Here is a 21,616-nt window from a genome sequence, read left to right as displayed (position 1 = left end):
TTACGGCTGCGCATCCCTATTTCTGTGCCACCCTTTTGGACGCATGTTTCTTCGCCGCAGGCATCGAACAAACATGCTTTTGTGAAAAGCTACCGTTCCTGTGTTCATGTCAACTCATCTTTCCTTTCCCAATGTATGCGTTACCTATTTGCAGGCCTGCAGCTATGACCACTTACCCGTTTTATGCTCCCTACAATGATCCATATGCTTATCACGTTTAGCTATTGACATGTGCTTTCTTGGTATCTAATTGCCTAACAGGTGCTTTTGCTTTTTGCACTAGGTATTTCCGATCACGAATTTATCCTCGGCGTCTCCTTCCTCTGAACAATGTTTTGCTTTCCTTTGTGCTTTCTTATAGCATGATGCTTTCCAAATCCCGAGATGTGTCCGCGCATGTACTACATATTGTCTATCTGCTGTTCTTCTGATACTTTGGTCTTTTGTACCTCATGGTGTGAAACATTGGTTCCCTTGAATATGGCATTTTAACTCCATAGTCCGACCCATTGTTCGGTCTCCTCCATTTTTTACTATATGTGTTCAAACCGATCTTTATTCATGTTTTCGGTGTCTATTGTTGGACAATAGTCAATAGGACGAGCTAATGATATGATAGTGGTACCATTCGACCAATCACTACTTTTCACATCAGATATATAAGGCCGTCCTCATGCGTCAATTCCTCCTCCATCTTTGCAACTCTTCGGCTACTACACCTCACATACCGTACCTTGAAAGTCATCTGCTCAATCCTATCCAAATTCAATATCATCTGCTCAATCCTATCCAAATTCAATACTATGCAAGTCCATCGAAGTGTGTATAACTCCTTTCATCGCGGCACTGGTTGTTTCAAATGGCACGTCGCAGCCACATGGGATCACCCTTTGAATAGTGACTTTTTATTCAAGGTTGTTACTAAGATAATGAACGGTTAGTCGGTAATTAACTACGCTGGTCTCGAATTGATCTGACCTTTACCATCGCTTTCTCAGATTATCGTAATCCCAAGCGCTCCGTTAATCGCACAGGAACTTTGGTACATTCTACAATGGGTCTTCGTTACCGCTTTGTATTCAAACTCTACTCAACTGGAGTGGTTTTGTTCATGATAATGGAAGAACCCACCGCGTCTAGAGTCGCGGACCTGTCTTCAACGTTGGCTTTGATACGCTTAGCCGAGAAATGAACATTCATTTTGCTTAAGTGAATCCTCTGTTACTCTGTTTCTGCTCATCTAAGAATATGCTATCGTTCTGCTGTTGTACTATCCTTTGCTATCCTGTTTTCTTTGCCTGTTATGGTCTTAGCCGTTGTTGTGAACTGTTTAGTTGTCCCCTTGCCTTTCAATTCTACCTCGGCTGTATTTGTTTGTCTTATCTCCGGCATAAGATTCTAGAGATTCCGCATCACACTTCCAATCATTAATGTGCCCATTTTGAGAGTCTTCTATTGCTTCGACTTCTGAACATTTGTGCTGCGGAGTTGTATTCCTAATCCACGTTTCGTGATCCCGTCTGCCGCATGCATCTTGATAATTTCATCTACTGTGATTATACCTCGGGCTTCCCATCCCTCATTGTCAACTCCTTCGATACTTACGCCGGTAACATCTTCATGCGCGTTCGGTATCATCCTGATCAGTTTTGAACTGACTTGAGCCGACGCTCCCATGACTGCTCATCCAGTCAACACCATATTCCGCCGTCTCCACTTATAAAGTTTGTGTCGAGTAAAATCAGGGTTTGTGAATGACGCCTCCTTCATGATTGCACTGTAACTCAGTTTGTTCCAGTGGGACCCGGTTACTGAGTTGCGCTGCAGTCAACCATTAATTTCAGTCAATTGTCTGTGCTCAACTCCAAGCTTCTCTTCAGGTTATTTTAAAAGCATCTGCTTTTTACGCTGTTGCTTTTCAATAGTAGAACCATCGATCTATAATTGTCACTCACTTGGAAGACAAATCCATTGTCGCTTTCGTGTTCTTTGGTGGTGATCGAGAACTCAAAATATATGATATACAGGTAATTCACTTATTCTTTTTTATTGTGCGATTCGATCCTCAACCATTTAGTGCATGAATACAGGACCCTCTTCTTTGCATGGGCCCTATTGATTGCGAGGCTTTTCAACAAGCGGTTGTGTAATGTGCTCTTCGTTTGGACTGAGCCTGCAAATTGTGCTCCATGCTTTTCGAAAAGCTGGCATCAAGCCTGGCCTGCGTTTTGCGGTCCGGACGCTACGTCTCCGTTCTTGGCCTATTCATGACCGTTTAAGGAAGCAGGTGCCTGTCGTACTTTTCCATATTCCAGCTGGTCGCATAATATGTAGTGGTACTTTTTGAAATGACTTTGGTAAAGCTATATATGTCGGTGTCTGGCGATGATCCTTGGTTTCCATTCACTTCCAACTCCTCTCAGATTTCCATCGCCTTGAAAATAATACTCCGCTGAAACAACAAATTCACTATCCATTTGATCAACCGCATTTATAACTTACTTTCAACAATCGACAAGTTATACAAATAACAATACCTCCCAACTATGTTAAAGTCATCTTTCAAGCCCTCAAAGACGGCGCGATCTGACGCGACGACGGGTACATCGAACAGCAAGAAAAAGAATCACCCCTTCTATATCTCTTCTTTGTTTGACGTGTTCGCGCAAGTCAGTATCATTCTGGTCTATGTCTATTGTAACATCACAGCGCTGATTAATCTCAAACAGCTCGAGTCCGACATTCAAGGCACTTGGGGGTTCAGGCACAGCCATATGACTATCGTGACTCGGGAGCCCGATGCTGATGAATCCATGGAATGGGTCATCAAGGGTTCCGCTTACGGTGGTATCGAGATTATTCTGGAAGTAGATGGTGTATATTTTTTAAAGGGTCGCTTGATCGCATTAAACCAGCCTGGCGAACAAAGATTCTACTACGAACCCAAGAATCAGATTTTTGCGACAACTTCACGGGATCTCAAAGGTGACTTATTGAACTCAGTCAGCGTCTTTGGGCTTGGCGTAATCATTTCGCGTGACGTGGAACCTGTGTCGGCAGGAAAAGACACGATCGTTGTCGTAGTGCGACACACGGATTACAACCCCGAGGTAATTTGATCCATACGTTTAATAACGACTGTTGCTAACTTTTCAATCCTAGATCTGTGCTTTGAGTTCTTTTGACGTCCAATATAGGTGTCCTTGGTCTCCATTAATGGAAAAATTGCAGCCTTTACTGATCCCTAACCGAGAAGTTCAGTTGGTCAGCCATATAATAGGGAAAGATATGTCCAAGCATATGTGGATTGTCGAGGTTCGTTCGTCTTCACTCCTTTCAAATGCGTGACATCTACAAAATATGATTTTCGCTATCAGATCACTGGAGTGAGCGTTACGTCTGGCCCTTCGTCCACTGGCGTAGCCGCCACCCCAATCTCAGGCAAAACTGTTGTAACTCCAGGATGTAGACCACGGGGAAAAATGTAGGGTTTCCTTCCATCGAGTTTTGCCTGCCACATCTAATGTTGATTGTTCTGTGTTTAGGATATTCGATGAGAATCATTTGGTTCAAGGGTCTTCAAAGGACTTGAACCTAGGGTTAAATGTCGATGAAAAGCCAACCGAATCACCTAAGAAAAGAGCAAGAGCGACTCCAGTCCGTAACGCGGTCAAAACTCCCAACAAAAAACCTAAAAAAGCCAACTCACCCCGAGGGCAAAATCCAACCACGGTTCCAGAAGCTTCGAAAGACGGGGAAGGACCAACTGCCACGCAACCGAGCAAAGGAAAAGCAAAAGCAAAGGCTATACCCGAGGTATTGTCCGAAGAACAATCTGTTGCAGATGAGGAGAGTGACGAGGACTAGGAGAATTTTGGGGTTCCTTTCCCTTTTGATCAGATTTTTTCATTACCTTTTGAATTGTTGTAATAGTTTGTTATCCTGAAATCAGTCATTCATCGGATGTTTCATTTCCATGGGGGACATGATGAGTCCTTTTACCTGATTTGTTCCACTCCAGCTTGTGACATATCGACTTTTGAGTCCGTGGTTGAAATTCTGCTCCACTATGAAAAGTGAGCTGCTTGACGCCCTCGAGGTATTTTGACACCGCATGACCACATTGACGCTGGTGCCCTCCCGGTCATTGTTGGTTCAGAGTCGTGTCCATATGTGGAGGCTTTTCGCGAATAAGGACTGTGTTGCAGTGCCTCTGCCGATTACACACCGCTGAACTGTACTAATAATGTGACAGGGAACCTTTCCATGGCTGCGTAGGTCTCAGCACACCTGCTGTAAAAATGAGATGTGCTATTGGAAATTAGAAAGCACCCGATTCCAAAAGACTCCCTGTGCTTTTAAAAGCAGTGCATTTGAATAGTTTTGAAACCGAATGCTCATACATCGAAATGCATCGGGAATCTGAGATATATATAACGTTCCTCTGAATAATGCGGCATACATCAACTAAAGTAACCAAACATTCATCTTTCACATTATTGTGATTCCCGATTTCTCTCTTTGTCCGCCTAATTCCTTTGGTTCTCTCTAGACGCGCTTTTCAGTGCTTTCTCTTTTCTATTTTCTTTTCTTTCTTTTGTTTTCTTTTCTATATTGCTTTTCCAAGAAGACGGATCTCGCATAGATCCGTCCCGATCACTATTGTTACCAATTGTAGCTCGGATCCAGCTATACCGGATCCGGCCATTCTTACCGATCGTTGTACTTCATCCCTAGGCAATCCCTTGCCTCATATTGTATCTCTCTATTTCCTTATTCGTACCTCACTTGTAGACGCTCGCATATATAAGCAGCTCGCATCTCCCAAGGAAATGGATTCATCAAGTTACTTCCTGCTCATTCTCGCCCCAAAGATTGTGAGTAGATCACAAATATATATTTGTGTGTTCTTTATTTCTTTTTCTCTCTAACTTTAAATCATCGCCATACCTGATATCAAAGAAAGCTTAGTTATTAATCTGTGTTCTGTTTTTCTCCAAACTCTGTGTTCCTTCGTTCTCCGTTCACAGATATCCTCACCGGAAACCTTACCCAGAAGCAACAAACCCTCACACCCAGATTAACAACTCGTTGTAAGCCTTAAAATTCCCTAGCTAGTTATTTTATTTCCTCTCGACACTTTCCTTGATTAGTTAGAACTCATTAAAAGAAATCTTTCCTATCCCTTACACACAGGAAACCTACTATTAACACCGTTAAACCAAAAGCTTTTTACCAACCCTTTATATCTCGATTTTTGAATCATTGAACATTCTTTTTGAAGAATTAACGTACGTACCCTTAGACTCTGATCAAGTCTTATTTAAAGAATAATTTTTAATAATCCCTTCCGATTCTTTACGAACAGAATCTCATTCAACCATGGAAGAAAACTTGGGATTTGTCTCGATCCCAGCTGAAGACCTGCGTCTTATCCGAGCTCAACTTGAGCAAGTCAACATCGACACTCAAAACAACGCTCAAAATCATGCTCGCGAAATTGCTGAACTTCGCAATCAACATCACTTGATTTACCAACAGCAATCTAATCAGATCCACCAACTAGAAGCCAATCAACACCAACATACCAACCGTGCTAGCGACCCGAACAAACCTGATCCCTTTCGAGCCGAACCTAGAAAGTTCACCGGCCCTGGCGATAACGCGAATTTATGGATCTCGGAATTGGAATCCAATTTTAAGATGCATAGATACCCAGAGTCGGCCTGGGGTGAAATGTTGGGTTCATACTTAGATGAAGAAACCCACATGTTTTGGCACGGTATCAGAACCAAGCAAGGTGGATCAATCACCGATTATCAAGACTTTAGAACTCAATTCCTTGAACATTACAACTTCGACCTCATGATTGAAGAAAACTTAGAAAAATTGAAGGTCTGTTATTTCAAGAACAACAACATCCACGATTATATTTTACGGTTCCGTAAGATCATGGCTCATATGCCTGAGGATGAAATGAACTTCAAACAGCGCAAGTTCTTTTTCCTCGACAAGCTCCCTGAATATTACCGAGACAAAATTAACAACAAAGAAGAACTACGCAAGAAGCAAGACATGGAGCTTGTGTACGCTGCTGCAAGAGAAGCAGAGCGAAGTGCGAAGATCAACCATCGCAGCTACAAGAATTGGGATGATAAGGCTCCCTCGACTTCAAAGAATCACGAGAAGAAACCTCAATTTAACCCTTCTCATCGCCACAGTCACCATTACCGACCTTCGTCTAGCTTTGGCAAACCTCATGCTGTCACAAACAGCTCTGGTCCGATGGACCTAGACTTGGCCGATCTCGCCAATGTCGAGTGTTACTCCTGTCACGGCAAGGGACATCGCGCGAACGCCTGCCCTCGCAATAAAAACAAGTCGCCTAACTCGCAAAAACAACGACACAACTTCTCAGGAGATAGACGCAAGCCAAACTTATTACTGATCGATCATGATCCTACTTTTCCTATTCCATCCACTTCCCACTCTCTTGATTCGTTCATTCCGCCCTTTCAAGATTTTGAATTACAAGAACAAGCTGAATTCACCACGCCTTTCTTTGATTCTGAAGGACGTATGCTAGGCGCCTCAAGAGAATCTTCAGAAAGCCTTGACGGACCTACTGAAGACGGTCGTGAATCACTAGCTGACTACCAGAAGACTTATTTAGAGAAGTTAGAAAGGTTAGATTCCAAGGCCTTGTTGGAAATGCAAGAAGCTCGTGAAGCAGTTGGTAAATTAATGGAGGATGAACTCAAGAGTGGATTCCGATGCTGTAAGTCCTGTCGAGCCTATGGTAACGAAGATAGCCCCCCTACTGTTTCTAAAGGAATCGATTACTTTTCTTTAGATGGACTTCGCATCGACCAAGCCGATCTCAAGAGATCCCTATCCACCAATGAAGAAACCGAATCAGAGCGCCTCCCTGCACACGACCCAGATGGAAAACACGATATCTACTATGCCAATATCAAAGAACTCATCAACAAGGATCCAAGTAAGAAGAAATTCAAACTAGATCGCTCCCTAATTGATGGTTATCAACATACTCGGGTACCCTTCAATTCCCCTGTTGCTGAAATTGACCGACTGGCCCTAGGTGAAAAGGAACTCGAATGTGTGGAAGGCTGGAACAGAATCTTAAGCTCCACCTACACGAGCCGAGCCGCAGACGACGATTTCGACTCAGTCTGTACCCCGGATGATGAAGATTCAAGTGTCAAGGCCATTGAACACCCCTCCGAAATCGAATTTGAGATCACGTCTGATATGACGAACTATGAAGAACTCAAAGCCCGAGCTATCGACAACCCACCAACTCCTATTGACTTGAGTATGGTGGAACTCGCCGCGCACCAAGGGCCTGGCAAAACATCACTGCCAATCTACCCGTGCCACTGGCGTAACATGCCTTTAGACGCAATTATGGATACTGGAGCTGCCGGTAATTACATCTCCTCAGATCAAGTCGAAACTATGTTAGAATTGAATCCAAGGAAAATCAAAATCGAAGATGTTATAGCTCAAGGAGTACGCCTGGCTAACGGCAACCAAGAAACTGTCTCCAAAGTTGCCACTTTTCAAGCCGAAATGTATCATAGGGATACCCTTGAAACCTTCGAATTCTCCGTTTCAGCTTATATACTTCCTCTTCCTAATATCGCCCTTATTTTAGGATTACCCTGGCACCGAGAACACAAGCCTTTGATTGATTTCGATACTGGAACTTATACTGTCAAGAAATTCTCAGGTATCTTTGACATCCAACCTAAAGAAGGCGAACCAAAATTATTTACAATTGACAATAACAATTTTGGCCAAGGTTTAGAACGAGAAGCAAAAGTCATCGCTCCCGACTGTTTCTCGGACGAATTGGTTATCAAAGATCGTAAGCAGAAGCATTACATTGATACTGGAGATAGTAAACCTATTAAGACTCACGGTCGCCCACACACTCCAGCAGAACACGAAATTATCAATCAATTTGTTAAAGAAGGATTGGAACAAGGCATCATCGAACGCACCGATTCTCCCTGGAGCTCACCCTTATTGCTTGTTAAGAAAGCCGATGGCTCGACAAGAGTCTGTGTTGACTACCGGGCACTCAACAAGGTAACAAGAAAGAATGCCTATCCACTTCCTCGTATCGACGATGCTTATCAATTTTTGTCTGGCTCAAACGTCTTTTCCACAATCGACCTGAAATCCGGATTTTGGCAGATTCCCATGGCCCCAGAAGATAAAGAAAAAACAGGATTCACCTGTCGACAAGGACACTTTCAGTGGAAAGTAATGCCATTCGGTTTATGTAATGCGCCAGCCACCTTCCAAGAAATGATGAATGATGTATTGAAAGACGTAATTGACAAATTTGCCTTGGTTTATTTAGATGACATCATTATTTACTCGAAAAATGAACAAGATCATATTGAACACATCAAGACTGTCTTTGAGATCCTCCAAAAAGAAGGTTTGGTTGTATCAGTTAGAAAATGTCAGTGGGGTAAACCATCCTTACTCTTTCTCGGACACATTGTGGACGGCAACGGCATCAGGACAAACCCCGAAAAAATCGCTAAGATAGTTGAGTGGCCGTCCCCTTCCAACATCTCCCAAGTACGAGGATTCCTAAATCTCTGTACTTATTATAAACGTTTTATTCTCAAATTTTCTTCAATTGCATCCCCGCTTTACAAGCTCACTGAAGGATCTCCCAAGCCGGGAACTGCGATTAAGTGGGGGAAGGAAGAAGAAAACGCCTTCAACCAACTCAAAAAGTTACTGTCAGAAACAGTACCTCTCCAACACCCAACACCATTCAAACCATTCGTGCTGGATACCGATGCTTCTGGAACGAACATCGGTGCCGTGTTGCAACAAGATTCAAGTTTCGAAGTCCCTAAAGTAGGCAACTTCGACTATAACAACTACCAAAAACAACTTAAAAACAGTAACCTCCGCCCTATTGCTTTCGAATCACGCAAGCTATCAAAAACTGAACAAAACTACAGTGCTCAAGAACGCGAACTCCTCGCGATTATTCACGGTTTGAAACACTTCCGTGGTTTCGTAGAAGGTTCGCCCGTCCTAGTCCGCACCGACCACGAATCTTTGAAATATTTCAAAACTCAAAAACATGTTAACAGAAGATTAGCCCGTTTCGTAGATGAAATAGAATTCTTTGACGCTCATATCATCTACCGCCCAGGAAAAGAACAATTGGCGGCCGATTCTTTATCAAGAAAACCTAATACTTCCTCCGACGCCGATCCTCCCGAAACAGCTGACCCTCTCTTCAACATCAATGATCAAGAAGACCCCTTTCATCAATTGATCGAATTTAAATTAAAACTTGAAGCTGGAGTCGATCCGAACACTATTGGAACCGGAGATTTTATGATTGATGGAAAGAGATTGGTAAAAATTAATCTTGATGACCTCAGCGCTGACCAACTAACTGTACCTACCAGCTTAAGAGAAGCCGAGGCCATCTGTTTTCAGATCCATGAAGATCTTGGACACAGGAATGAGAAAGACGTCATCGACGCCGTACGAAAGCGTTATTGGTTTCCCTCCATCTCGAGAATCGTAAAAGAGGCCATCAGCTTGTGCGCCGCCTGCCAAGTTCACTCGGCACCCAACCAACAGCAAGCTTTACCCTTACAAGTCATTCCCCGAGGTAAACCCTTCCGTAAGTGGGGCATGGATTTTGTTGGACCGCTTGTGAAAACTGCTAACAACAACCAATACCTTGTCACAGCTATCGACTATGGAACAGGTTGGGCGTACGCAAAGCCACTGACGACGACTTCAGGGGACGCAGCAATCAAGCTCATCAAAGAAATGGTACTCAACCATGGAGTCCCGGATGAAATTGTCACGGACAACGGTTCCGAATTCATTTCAAAACCATTCCAAGAATTTCTCAAAAGTCTCGACATAAAACATGTACGAACATCACCCTATCACCCGCAAGCCAACGGCTTGATTGAGAGATTCCACGGCACCCTCATGAACAGCGTTCGTAAGTGTTGTAGTCCCTATAATCAAGATCGATGGGATGACTACTTAAATTCTTGTCTCTTCGCTTACCGCGCTTCTTACTCCCATTCAATGAAAGCCTCCCCTTACTTCATGGCTTATGGAGAAGAAGCCCGGCTACAATCCGAAGCTGTAAGTCTCACATTTGATAGTTCCTTAGAAAATCTCGAACTAATCCACAGGCAACGGAATATCAAAGTTCATAAACTCAGAAATACACGAGAAGACCTCATTAAGCTTCTCAATGATAGAGCTGGAGAACGATACGCTCAAACAGAACAATGTTACACAGAACGAAACCTCAGACCAGGAGACCGAGTCCTCCGATGTTTTGAAGGTAGACCATCAAAATTGCATCCTAAGTGGGATGGACCCTTTATTATCAAAGATGCATTCCCAAATGGTACGTTTGAACTAATGACCTCAAACGGTCATGTACTCAATGCTAAAGTTAATGGCTCTCGACTTAAAAAATTTAAAGGCACAACGGATGAGTTCTACTTCGCATCTCAACGATTACACGATCGAGACCAGCGAGCTAGAAGACGATCTCGTCAAACACCTTGATCTATCCAGTAGCCTTTTCAACATCATCAACGAAGATATTGCACCAGAAACTCTTGACAAATTATTCACCAAATTACAATCTTTGAAATACCTTATTTTACAAGAAAAAGGCAGACGCTACCAACTGAAAGGAAAAGGCAAACAAGTAAACTAGGAAGTTTACAGTCTTACAGAGGGGATGATGTGATTCCCGATTTCTCTCTTTGTCCGCCTAATTCCTTTGGTTCTCTCTAGACGCGCTTTTCAGTGCTTTCTCTTTTCTATTTTCTTTTCTTTCTTTTGTTTTCTTTTCTATATTGCTTTTCCAAGAAGACGGACCTCGCATAGATCCGTCCCGATCACTATTGTCAGCACACCTGCTGTAAAAATGAGATGTGCTATTGGAAATTAGAAAGCACCCGATTCCAAAAGACTCCCTGTGCTTTTAAAAGCAGTGCATTTGAATAGTTTTGAAACCGAATGCTCATACATCGAAATGCATCGGGAATCTGAGATATATATAACGTTCCTCTGAATAATGCGGCATACATCAACTAAAGTAACCAAACATTCATCTTTCACATTATCCACTTGATCTTTTCGAACAACACATAATTATTTACAAATTCTCCCTAACCTTGATCCTGGCCAGCTGCTTCAACCGACCTTTTACAACTGTATCCTTGAGAAGAATTTTCGAAGTCTGCCCCAAAAAGATCAGAATACCCAAAGAAAACTCCTCCAATTCCTGTCGTTCAAATCCTGCCAATCCTCGGAAAGTCTGGCCATAGAGTCATTTTTTGGACCGGCGTTTCTAGCGACGTTGGGACAAATCACCTCCTTATAGAAGCGAAACCCATCATCATCCTTACACTTCAATTGAGATTAGGTTCAACCTTCGTGACATAGTCACTCGATCTGATTCCAGGGCTGTTTATTGTGATCAAGTGTACGTTTGATTTGCATTTATGATGTCTTAGGTTGATTTCTCCGTTCTGCAGGACTATTCAAAACTTGAATTGTTTGTCGCTTTTCTTAGGTTTAGGCTTGAGCTGGCCACCACCCCCGAGTCAGTACAGATCGAAAGTCGCCGTCTGCAAAGGTCCAGTGATGGTGTTGACCAGGCGAGTCGTGTGTAACACCAGCACCGACAACAATCAAGCGACCATTTTAGCAAAATTCCAAGACCTGCCTTATCGGCTGGGGAAGCAGGATCACGAGTGTCAGTACTGCGGCGCGTTACGATGGGGAGAGGAGAGGACAAAGATTAAATCGAAACATCAAGAAGAAACATACTCGAACTGTTGTCAGCAGGGTTCGGTGACCTTGCCTTGGGGAGAATTTGAAGGACCTACTGTGCCCGACAGTCTCTTGAAATTATACACAGGATCAGACAAAGGTAAGTTTTTCTTGGTGCTCCCGTCGTGGCAAGAGCTGACCAATAATCGTAGATGCAAAGGAATTTCAGCAGAACATCACCCATTATAACAACGCGTTGTCGTTCACCTCTTTAGGGGTTAAAGTAGACCAATCTGTCGCAGGCCAGAAGGGTATCAACACATTCCGGGTCTCAGGTCAACTAGCGCATCGAATCGGATCGGCTTTGCCGGCCGCGAAGAAGGTTCCTTCTTATGCACAGATATATGTAGTTGGCGATGGGGGCGAAGGAGAGGTTGATGTAAGGTTGGGACATTTCAAGAATAAGAAATTATCGAAAGTCGTAATGCTCGAACTTCAGACCATCTTAAACGACATCAATCCTTATGCCGAGTTTTTAAAATCTTCAGCCAGTATCTTAGAGTCACAACCTTCACTCCGCCTCATGCTAAAAACTTTACCTCCAGGGAAGAGAGAATTGAAAACCTATAATAAACCTCGCCCCGAAGACGTAGCTGCAATCGTTGAGTCGTCTGAAACATTGGACGAAAAACCTCGCCACATTATCCTCCATCGGAAGAACAATAAGTTGAAACACATTACGGATTTGAGTACAGGTTACTTGCCTCTCCGCTATCCTCTAATGTTACCATTTGGGTCGCAACAATGGGACGACAACTACGTATCACCTACCGCAAAACAAAACAACAAAAGTAAGCCCGAAAGTACCGCTGTTGAAATCTTCCGGAACTGACAAGTGTTGCCTAGGAAAACGCGATGACTTTAAAGTGACCAATCTGGAGTGGGGCGCTTATCTCCTATACGAAAGGAATCAGCAATTTTCACCGTTCTTGCATGGTCGAAGGCTAACACAACAACTAATTGTAGATCTGTACCTCTGCGTTGAGCGAAGTCGATTGCGTTGGTATAAGAACAACCAAAAAACTATCAAAGCTGATTTGTACCAAGGCTTGCGGGAAGCTTTCGATGGAAACCAAGGTCCAACGGGAAGAAGAATCATCTTACCTTCGACCTTTGGGGGAGGTCCCCGCCATATGCATAAACTGTATCATGATGCAATGGCGTTGGTGAGGGAGTTTGGAAGCCCAAGTTTGTTCATCACCATGACCGCCAATCCCAACTGGCCCGAGATCCAGAATTCATTGAAATATGGAGAATCAGCATCAGACCGTCCAGATATCGTGGCCCGGGTCTTCTACTTAAAACTTATACGTCTCCTAGGCGAGATTTACGACATGGGGAGATTAGGGAAATGTATTTCTTATCTAGGGGTAGTTGAATTCCAGAAATGTGGCCTACCGCACGCACATCTGTTGTTCATCATGGACGAATCATCGCGGCCTAAAACGGCAGACGAAATTGACAGTCTGGTCACGGCGCAGCTCCCCGATCCTGTTTCTGAAGAACATCTGCATAATTTAGTAGAAAACTTCATGCTACATGGTCCTTGCCGACCAGGAGGTCCTTGCTGGATTGATGGAAGGTGCCGGTCCCGATTTCCTAAACCCTTCGCAGAAGAAACATCGGTCTCAGATGCCTCCTTCCCCAATTATTGTAGGCCCGACAATGGCCGCACAGTTTCGAAGCCTTCATTTACATATACCAATCAACATGTCGTGCCCTACAATAAGTACCTGTTGATGTTAATGGAGTGTCACATCAACGTGGAGATACCAGTAGGAACGAAGCCAATTAGGTATCTTTATAAGTACGTCACTAAGGGATACGATAAAGCTAGAGTTTACATGGAGACGTCACCTGACGAAAATCCATCTACTCCTCGAGGAGCTTCAACTACATCCACTGCGACAAATACTACTGCGACTCGGAAACGGAAGCGGAACGAACCGAAGAGGGTGGAACCTGAGGTACACGACGAAACAAAGGAGTACCAAGATTGCCGTTATATCAGCGCCCCGGAATGTAAGTAACCCATTATTGTTCCGAAAACATGACAAGGATAGTGTACTAACGTTGTAACCTAGGTGCTTGGAGGTTATTTAAGTTTTTCATGAATAAAAGGAGACCTGCGGTCATGAACTTGAATATTCATTTAGAAAATGAGCAATTGGTCTACTACGAGGACGAAAGTGACGCGAGGCAGAAAGTGACCATTGGACCGCCTCCAAATTCTACTTTAACATCTTTCTTCCGGCTATGTAGAGAAAATACGAAGGGGCATGAGAACGTCTACGCCCGCGACCTGCTCTACGTCGATGTCACAAAGCACTTTACCTGGGATAAGAAGAGCAAGTTGTTCAAACCGCGAAGTAAAAAACTGCGTACAATCGGTCGAGTGCACTATGCGAAAGTCGCGGACGGCGAAAAGTATTTCTTGCGGCTTCTCTTATTCAATGTGAAAGGGCCACAGTCTTTTCTTCATTTGAGGACGGTCGACGGAGTCACGTACAGCACCTTTCGTGAAACAGCCGAAAAGTTAGGTTTATTAGAATCTGACAAGCATCACAAAGCAGCTTTGGCAGAGGCTTCTCTATGGGCTTCGGCTCACCAAATGCGAGAACTATTCAGCTTAATGCTAACTTATGGACCTGTCGCTTCGCCAGACAGTCTATGGTCGCAATTTGCCGAGTTTTTAACTGACGACGTGGAAGGCACGTTGCAAAGTTTAGGCCACATGGGGCCGATCGACAAAAATTTACAATACGCATACGGTTTCAAGAAATTAAACGAGAGCCTACTCAACATGGGAAAGGAAACTGAGAATGTGGGTTTTAGCGGGTTGCTCAAAGAACAAATGACGAACCACCCGGGGTTAACGTTACTTCCAACTCAAATTTCTGGAATTGATATAAGAAGAAGCCGTGCCCTATTCGAGGAGGAGCAAAGTAACCTCAACGATGATCAAAGGAACTTCGTCGACCACATCCTAACAGGTTACAGAACAAAGACTCAGACGATTACTTACTTAGACGGACCTGGCGGGACCGGAAAGACTTACACGTTAAACACCATTCTTCATTTCTTCAAAGCCGAAGAATTGAGACCTGTGGCAGTTTCGTCGTCGGGAGTATCGGCGTTGCTACTGAGTGGAGGTACTACGGCACACTCAGCTTTTAACATTCCGATCACAATTGATGATAGTAGCACTTGCGACTTAAACGGGAGAGATGAGAAAAGCCGGAGGATTCTTGCAGCACCGGTGATCATTTGGGACGAGATTTCTATGCAGCATAGACACTGCATCGAGGCCGTTGACCGCAGCTTGCAACACATAAAAAATAATTCAAAGCCTTTTGGCGGGGTTAGTATCATCTTCTCGGGTGATTTCCGACAGACGCTGCCCATTGTACCACACGGGACTTTGTCAGATCAAAAATGGGCCTGCTTAAAATCTTCTGCATTATGGGCTAGCATCCGAAATTTCAAGCTGAAGATTAACCTGCGCCTGAAGATAGACGGGGACAGCGACAATTTGGAGGCACGACAGTACGCCCGATGGCTATTGGATCTCGGGGACGGTAAGCTTCAAGCTCAAGACAGACAGATGATTGCGTTGCAACATGTTCACGTCCAAACAGTCCCACCGTTCACTGAAAATCCCGTCAAATTGATTTCGTGGTTATACGACGACTTGGTTGGGTCAATGGCAAAGCCTGAATTGCCTGAAACTGCGACTTACTTTTCCGAGAGAGGTTTGATAACTCCTTTCAACAAAACTGTTGCAGCTGTGAATAACGCCATTTTAGAAGGAAGTCCGGGTGTGATGTCCTGCGCAGTTTCAATAGATGATCCCGACCCTGACTTTGCTGATCCGATGACGCCGGAGATTTTGAATAAAATCGATTTCGCAGGTTTTCCGCAGCACCGATTGTTTTTGAAAGTCGGACAACCGATAATGGTCTTGAGGAACCTAAGCATAGGGTCAGGACTGTGCAATGGGACTAGGCTGGTTATTATTGATATCTCAGATTACCTCCTGCGTTGTGTGGTCATCACGGGTCCGAAGCGAGGTGAAGTTATTGCACTACCTAAGATGAGGCTCATTCATCACGGAGACTTGGATCAACCTATTCCTTTTTCCAGGAAGCAATTTCCCGTAGTATCTGCGTTCTGCATGACCATCAACAAAGCTCAAGGACAAAGCCTAGAAAAGGTCGGAATCTTCCTACCTGGGCCAACTTTTGCCCATGGACAGCTATATGTAGCATTATCCAGGTGCACGTCTTTACACAATTTGAAGATATGTCTGGCGACGCAGGTTGTGGCCCGAAGCACGGCGAATGTTGTGTGTCGCGAACTTTTATTAGGTTAAGTGAGCCCCTATTGAAGCGTGTTACTTTCTCTCTTTGTTTTCGAGTTTCATTTGCTAGCCTGTTCCACTTTGTACCACAGAAAGATTTTGATCTCCAAGTGTCGTTACCCGCAGCAATGCTCATTGTCAGTCCCTGAAGATACTTTTCGTTGTTGCCTAAATGTTGCCTGCCCTTATTGTATTATGTATTTGTACATTGATTGTCCACAATTCGTAAATAATTAAGACCAAGGCAGCGTTCAAAGTTGAACATTGTCTTCGATGAGGGTATTGAGGAGAGTTTATTTGGTTTAAAGTAACTGTGACTGGGCTTTACTCAACATCTGAACTGTGGCTCACGTAGCCTGAGTGCGTTAGTCAGGACATGTGATTAAGGGATAGATTGGGAGCAATAGCAGACAATAAGTGTGAATTGTCCAGTGAATAATGAAGGGCTCAGGCATCTGTACTTTACTAAAACACGGAATTTATTTAGTCTATGTGTTACATGACAGTTGGCTTTACGAGTTGAGGAAATAGTGGCAAGGACGCCGGGACAAAAAGCTGTTGGATGTTAAAATATCTCAGACACTACAAGTATAGGTGTTGTACAAGATTAATAAAGCGACTAGAAAAGAACACATGATGCAACTTGGTCGACGTCATTGTAAGAAACGGTTGTGTGTCCATTTACACGTCGGGGGGATGCATGAACATGTGGGACTCCACGTTTCTGGTACTCAGAGGCAACCTCAACAAAGCATTCTGGACAAATGAAGGTTAAACCTCAGACGACAGTGTGAGCAGATTGGAAATAACTTACTTTGCGTGTCGACGTTTGCAGAGGCAGGCTCCAACCGATATATGGAACAGACAGCTTGAGCCGTTCCAGAATGCTTGATCCTGAATGCGTATTTCTTGCAAAGGTGCATTTTGATGGCGACTGAATTCGGGAAAAATATCCAGGTTTGGGGAGGTTGGTCTGAGTAAAGAACGAGGGGTTAGGACAATACGGCTCGAGGATGGACGAAAACTTACGTTGGGCGAAGTGTTGGTTTAAGATAATAAGGAACTCAACAAAGTCAACATCGATTCCGAGTCGATGGAGTTTGTCAAATAGGATCATGTTGAGATGATTTGTAAAAAGTGGATGAAAAGGGTGAGGAAGATCTACAGACGCACAAGCCGGTGGAATCTTATGAAGTCGCGGGTCCAAATGCATTGTTACAAAAAAAAGCACATTCAATAGCTTTCCAATATTGATCAAAAGCATCTTCTTTTGTTGGAAGATGCCATCAGTGGAGGATTGCATCTTTGAATCGATCACGTTTTGAAAAGCTGTAGCTTTCGGGTGGTCAGTAGGTATTATTTCAGTGACAAAAGGTTTTATAGCCTAGACTGGTTGAGTCTCACGGAGACCATTGTCACAGGTGTCCCATGGTGGAACCTCACAGGAATTTGAGAACAAGCTTCGTAACAATGAAGTTCGTGCGTTGGTCTGCGGTTCAATTGCCAGAACCGGCTGGACGATCAGGCGGCGGCGTACGACGTGTTTGGAAAGCATCTTCAGATATCAAGTCCCTCAAGCCTACGACGATCAGGAAATTTGAGTGTGCTATTAGTAATTGCCAATTGCGCAGAAAGCTCTAATGGCGCGTTCGAGTTTGGCACCTTTACCTCAAAACAAATGGAGTGAGCCGATCATTACGAGGGGATAAAGGGTATTAAAGGGACAGGCCAGAATAGATATTCGGTTCGCGCCACCTAAAGTCAGAATAACTCAGTGAAAGATCCAATTAAGAACATTACAATATCCAAAAGTAAGTCGAATCACTTCCCTATCGGCAGGAGTTTACTGATGGGGTGCCACTTTGCGACTTGAATAGAATTTATTAGCTCGACTAACTATGCCGTATTATAAGGAGCTTCAGTGGGAGGATGTAGTTCCAGTTCCACAGGCGGTATCGCACCACTTCATAGGAAGATTGTTGGAGCGAGTCCTAGAACGTAAGTTGTCCCTAAACCAGACTACTCGAAACACTCCTTTACTGACCGGTACATCATAGAATCTGAAGGTAGATCAAGACCATTTGTGGAAAGGGGTACAATTTGGATTTCGCACCCGAACAAGCGGTTTAAGTATGTATTTCGCGTAGAGGCAGAAGGCATACCACAGGTTACTGTGGAGGAGCTTCCAACAGTAGATTAAAAGGAGTATTGGTAAAACTCGCGGCTCAAGTTGTAACATTATTTGGCATGTGTCTTATAAGGAATTTTGCATATGTCGAATGAGATTTAATGCGCAGTCTGTAATTGCTTTGCCACTGTTCGTGTTGAGAACCATTGACCGGATGAGAGGGATCATAGGAATCCGGTTGCAGCGGCGGGCGGGCCCGCCTATTCTCTAGTACCTGTGAGAATCAGGTAATGAGCTTTAATGAAAGCTGCACACTGATCGAAATAGGGAGAGAACAATCTGATGAAAGAAGATTGTACGCGACAAAATGTTTAAGTTTGATTACCAACATCAACTAAAACTACTAAGATAAGACTTACACCTGTGAGAATCAGGTAATGAGCTTTAATGAAAGCTGCACACTGATCAAAATAGGGAGAGAACAATCTGATGAAAGAAGATTGTACGCAACAAAATGTTTAAGTTCGATAAAGAGAAAGGGCGAATGAAAAGAAGCACAAATCATCTTTTATATCGAAGTAAACAGGATGTGACGTCATGTCTATCTAACCTATGATCAATGTAATGATGTCATAAAAGAAAAGAATCACAGCTAAATGTAAATAAGCCATTAAGATCACATCACGATCTCAATTAGATCTATTGGATTCTGCAACTTTGAGAAGTGATGTTCCTTCAGTAGTTTGCATACCAAGAACACGTGCTTTGCTTTTATCTAGAGTTCCTATCACTGCAGACATTATTCGGGTTCCCCAAGTGGGCAGGGAAAAATGATTGGGAGTATGATTTGTCATAAAATGGTCTATCACTCCACACCTGAGCCATAACACCCACACTACATATGTGTAGCAGGCTCAGTGAATATGTGGTTATCATGTACATACAGTTCTGCTCAGTTATCTGCTCATCAGGACAAGTTATTCATATGTAATACATGCTGTAACTTCTTTCAGATTGAAAAAAGCTTCCAAAAGATTGACTACATACACTGACTCAATGTTTTGGTGTGATCTCATCAACTCAACTGCATGTAACACACTTTCTGTTACTAAGACATAGCTTCAACAATATTGCCTGAGAAGCTACAGAATTATATGTAGTGAATTTTTGGGAAAAAAATTTCAAAGTCGAAAAAGTTACATGTGGTATAACATGTGATTTATTTATTCTGATGGGCAAAAAACTGAGCAGACCTGTATGTACATGATAGACAACTATTGACTTAGCTTGCTGCACATATGTAGTGTGGGTGAAATGGCCCAGGTGTGCAGTATTAGATTCTTTTATGAAAAACTGTACTATTAATCATTTTCCTCTGCCAAATTGGGGAAGTTGAATGATGTTTACAGTGTATGAGAGAAAAGGATAATATAGCATATAGCGCACACGATTGAAATGAGATCGATCTGAACATGTTTCGTAGAATTTTAAAATCTCAAAAAAGTTGTAAGTGATGGCTTATGCTAGATATAAAGGGGAGAAAATTAAAATACGGCGAACATCGCATCAGTCTTTATGTTCTCAATGCGTGGGATGCTCTGAAGTTGTCTCAGACCTGGAAGAAACTTCACTTCGACTTTGAGAACTGCGGCTCTAATGAATCGTGCTATGTGTAGCTTCGTGGAATTTCGAATGCTAGTGTCGGGGGTAAGACTTGAAAGAGATAAATGAGAAATCTTCAAGAACTGGTGTTCTTGGAGGGGCAAACGTGAATAGCAAATCGTATGAATTGTCACAGTAGAAGTTGAGAGGAAGAGACAAAAATAGACACGACAATCATTTAGATTATATACAAATGAAATGAGTCTGAACATTGAATGAGTATGAAATACAATTGGTATTCGTAGGAAAGAAATGTGAAAAAGGATAAACTCAGACATGAAGATTTGTAAGAGAAATGCTGAGCACGTTGGTCTGATTACTGATGACCACTAAGTGTTGAGTAAACTGTTCATGATACAATCAATGTATCAGCATCCCCCCTTGCTTGATACTTTCGTGGGTTTCGGAAGTAGGTGTGTAGTAGTCTCATGATTCTTGTTTGAGCTTATGTTTCCAATCAGGAGACGACATCTGTTTAGCATTTCCTCAGGCGCATTTTTTGTAAGAAAGTCGGCCGGCATGATTTTGGTATCGATCATATGTGTGGAGATTTGATGTGAGTTTATGAGATCTCGTATGAAATGATGCCTTATGTCGATATGTTTTGACCGTGCATTTGTTGCAGATTCTTGTGACAGGAATACGGCTCCATTGTTGTTGTTAAAGATGCTGAGTGGGGGTAGAGAGATGGGGGATGTAGGTATGGGTGTTTGTGTAAGATGTGATATCATTCGTCTGAACCACAGACAGTGTTTTGCGCAGTCACCAAGGGCCATGTATTCGGCTTCGGTGGTGGACAGAGCTACTGTTGGCTGTCGCCTGCTTTTCCATGATACGAGTGATCCTCCTAGAGTGAAGACATATCCCGTTGTGGATCTTCGTGTCTCAGTGCATGCAGCGTAGTCGGCATCGGCATATGCTCGTAGTTCAGTGGAAGGGACGTTGTGATTTTTGAAAATTATGCCTCGGTCAAGAGTTCCTTGTACGTATCGTAGAAGATGTTTGAGAGCTTTCCAATGACGGATGGTGTATTTTGACGAGTATCTTGCAAGAGTGGACACTGCATATTGAATATCAGGTCGTGTGTGCACGGCGGCCCAGTTTAGGCAGCCAATGGCTTGTTGGTAGGGAAGATGAGCTGCGTCGGCGATTTCTTCATCCGTCCCTGGGTTTAGTTCAACGGAGGTTGGGAGAGGTGTGGGTGCAGTGTTGCAATGGGTCATATCAAAACGGTCAAGTACATTCTTAAGATAATGTTCTTGTGATAGATGGATAGTCCTGTTCTTGCTGTCTCTGGTGATTTTTATTCCTAAATGTAGAGATGGTTCATTTGTCCATACGAGGTTGTACAATTGATGTAGCTTCTCTTTTACTTCCTTCAGAAGGGTTTTTGAATTAGAGAAAACGAGACCGTCATCGACGTGCATTGGGATGTGAACAATTTCCTTTTCTCGTCGAAGGGTGAAAAGAGAATTGTCGTCTTTTGACGGTGAAAATCCAATGCTTCGTAATTTGACTTTGAGATCTGTGTTGAATTCTCGGTGAGCTTGACGAGTTCCGTATATTGATTGCTTGAG

General features: G+C 43.3%; 4 protein-coding genes across 4 annotated transcripts; 3 read left to right on the top strand and 1 right to left on the bottom strand.

The window, feature by feature from the left end:
- Nucleotides 1-803: 803 nt before the first annotated feature.
- On the top strand, nucleotides 804-1,192 carry MELLADRAFT_102423 (uncharacterized protein; the record flags this gene model as incomplete). The annotated part of the gene is made up of 2 exons (XM_007405227.1): nucleotides 804-936; nucleotides 999-1,192. 2 exons carry the CDS (start codon nucleotides 804-806, stop codon nucleotides 1,190-1,192), a joined length of 327 nt encoding a protein of 108 aa, XP_007405289.1.
- A 1,354-nt stretch (nucleotides 1,193-2,546) lies between these two features.
- On the top strand, nucleotides 2,547-3,867 carry MELLADRAFT_59635 (uncharacterized protein; the record flags this gene model as incomplete). The annotated part of the gene is made up of 3 exons (XM_007405228.1): nucleotides 2,547-3,110; nucleotides 3,163-3,315; nucleotides 3,463-3,867. The coding sequence occupies 3 exons, from the start codon at nucleotides 2,547-2,549 to the stop codon at nucleotides 3,865-3,867; spliced, it is 1,122 nt and encodes a 373-aa protein (XP_007405290.1).
- Nucleotides 3,868-11,700: 7,833 nt separating this feature from the next.
- MELLADRAFT_59634 (uncharacterized protein) lies at nucleotides 11,701-12,721 on the top strand (the record flags this gene model as incomplete). Its single annotated transcript, XM_007405229.1, has 2 exons — nucleotides 11,701-11,989; nucleotides 12,042-12,721. 2 exons carry the CDS (start codon nucleotides 11,701-11,703, stop codon nucleotides 12,719-12,721), a joined length of 969 nt encoding a protein of 322 aa, XP_007405291.1.
- Nucleotides 12,722-16,631: 3,910 nt separating this feature from the next.
- MELLADRAFT_102420 (uncharacterized protein) lies at nucleotides 16,632-17,804 on the bottom strand (the record flags this gene model as incomplete). Its single annotated transcript, XM_007405023.1, has 4 exons — nucleotides 16,632-16,804; nucleotides 17,064-17,183; nucleotides 17,279-17,410; nucleotides 17,654-17,804. 4 exons carry the CDS (start codon nucleotides 17,802-17,804, stop codon nucleotides 16,632-16,634), a joined length of 576 nt encoding a protein of 191 aa, XP_007405085.1.
- Between the last annotated feature and the right edge of the window lie 3,812 nt (nucleotides 17,805-21,616).

Source organism: Melampsora larici-populina (assembly GCF_000204055.1).
Source record: "Melampsora larici-populina 98AG31 unplaced genomic scaffold MELLAscaffold_3, whole genome shotgun sequence".
NCBI lineage: Eukaryota > Fungi > Basidiomycota > Pucciniomycetes > Pucciniales > Melampsoraceae > Melampsora > Melampsora laricis-populina.
Note: the sequence above shows the minus strand (reverse complement) of the source record. Positions and strands in the feature narration are given on the sequence as shown.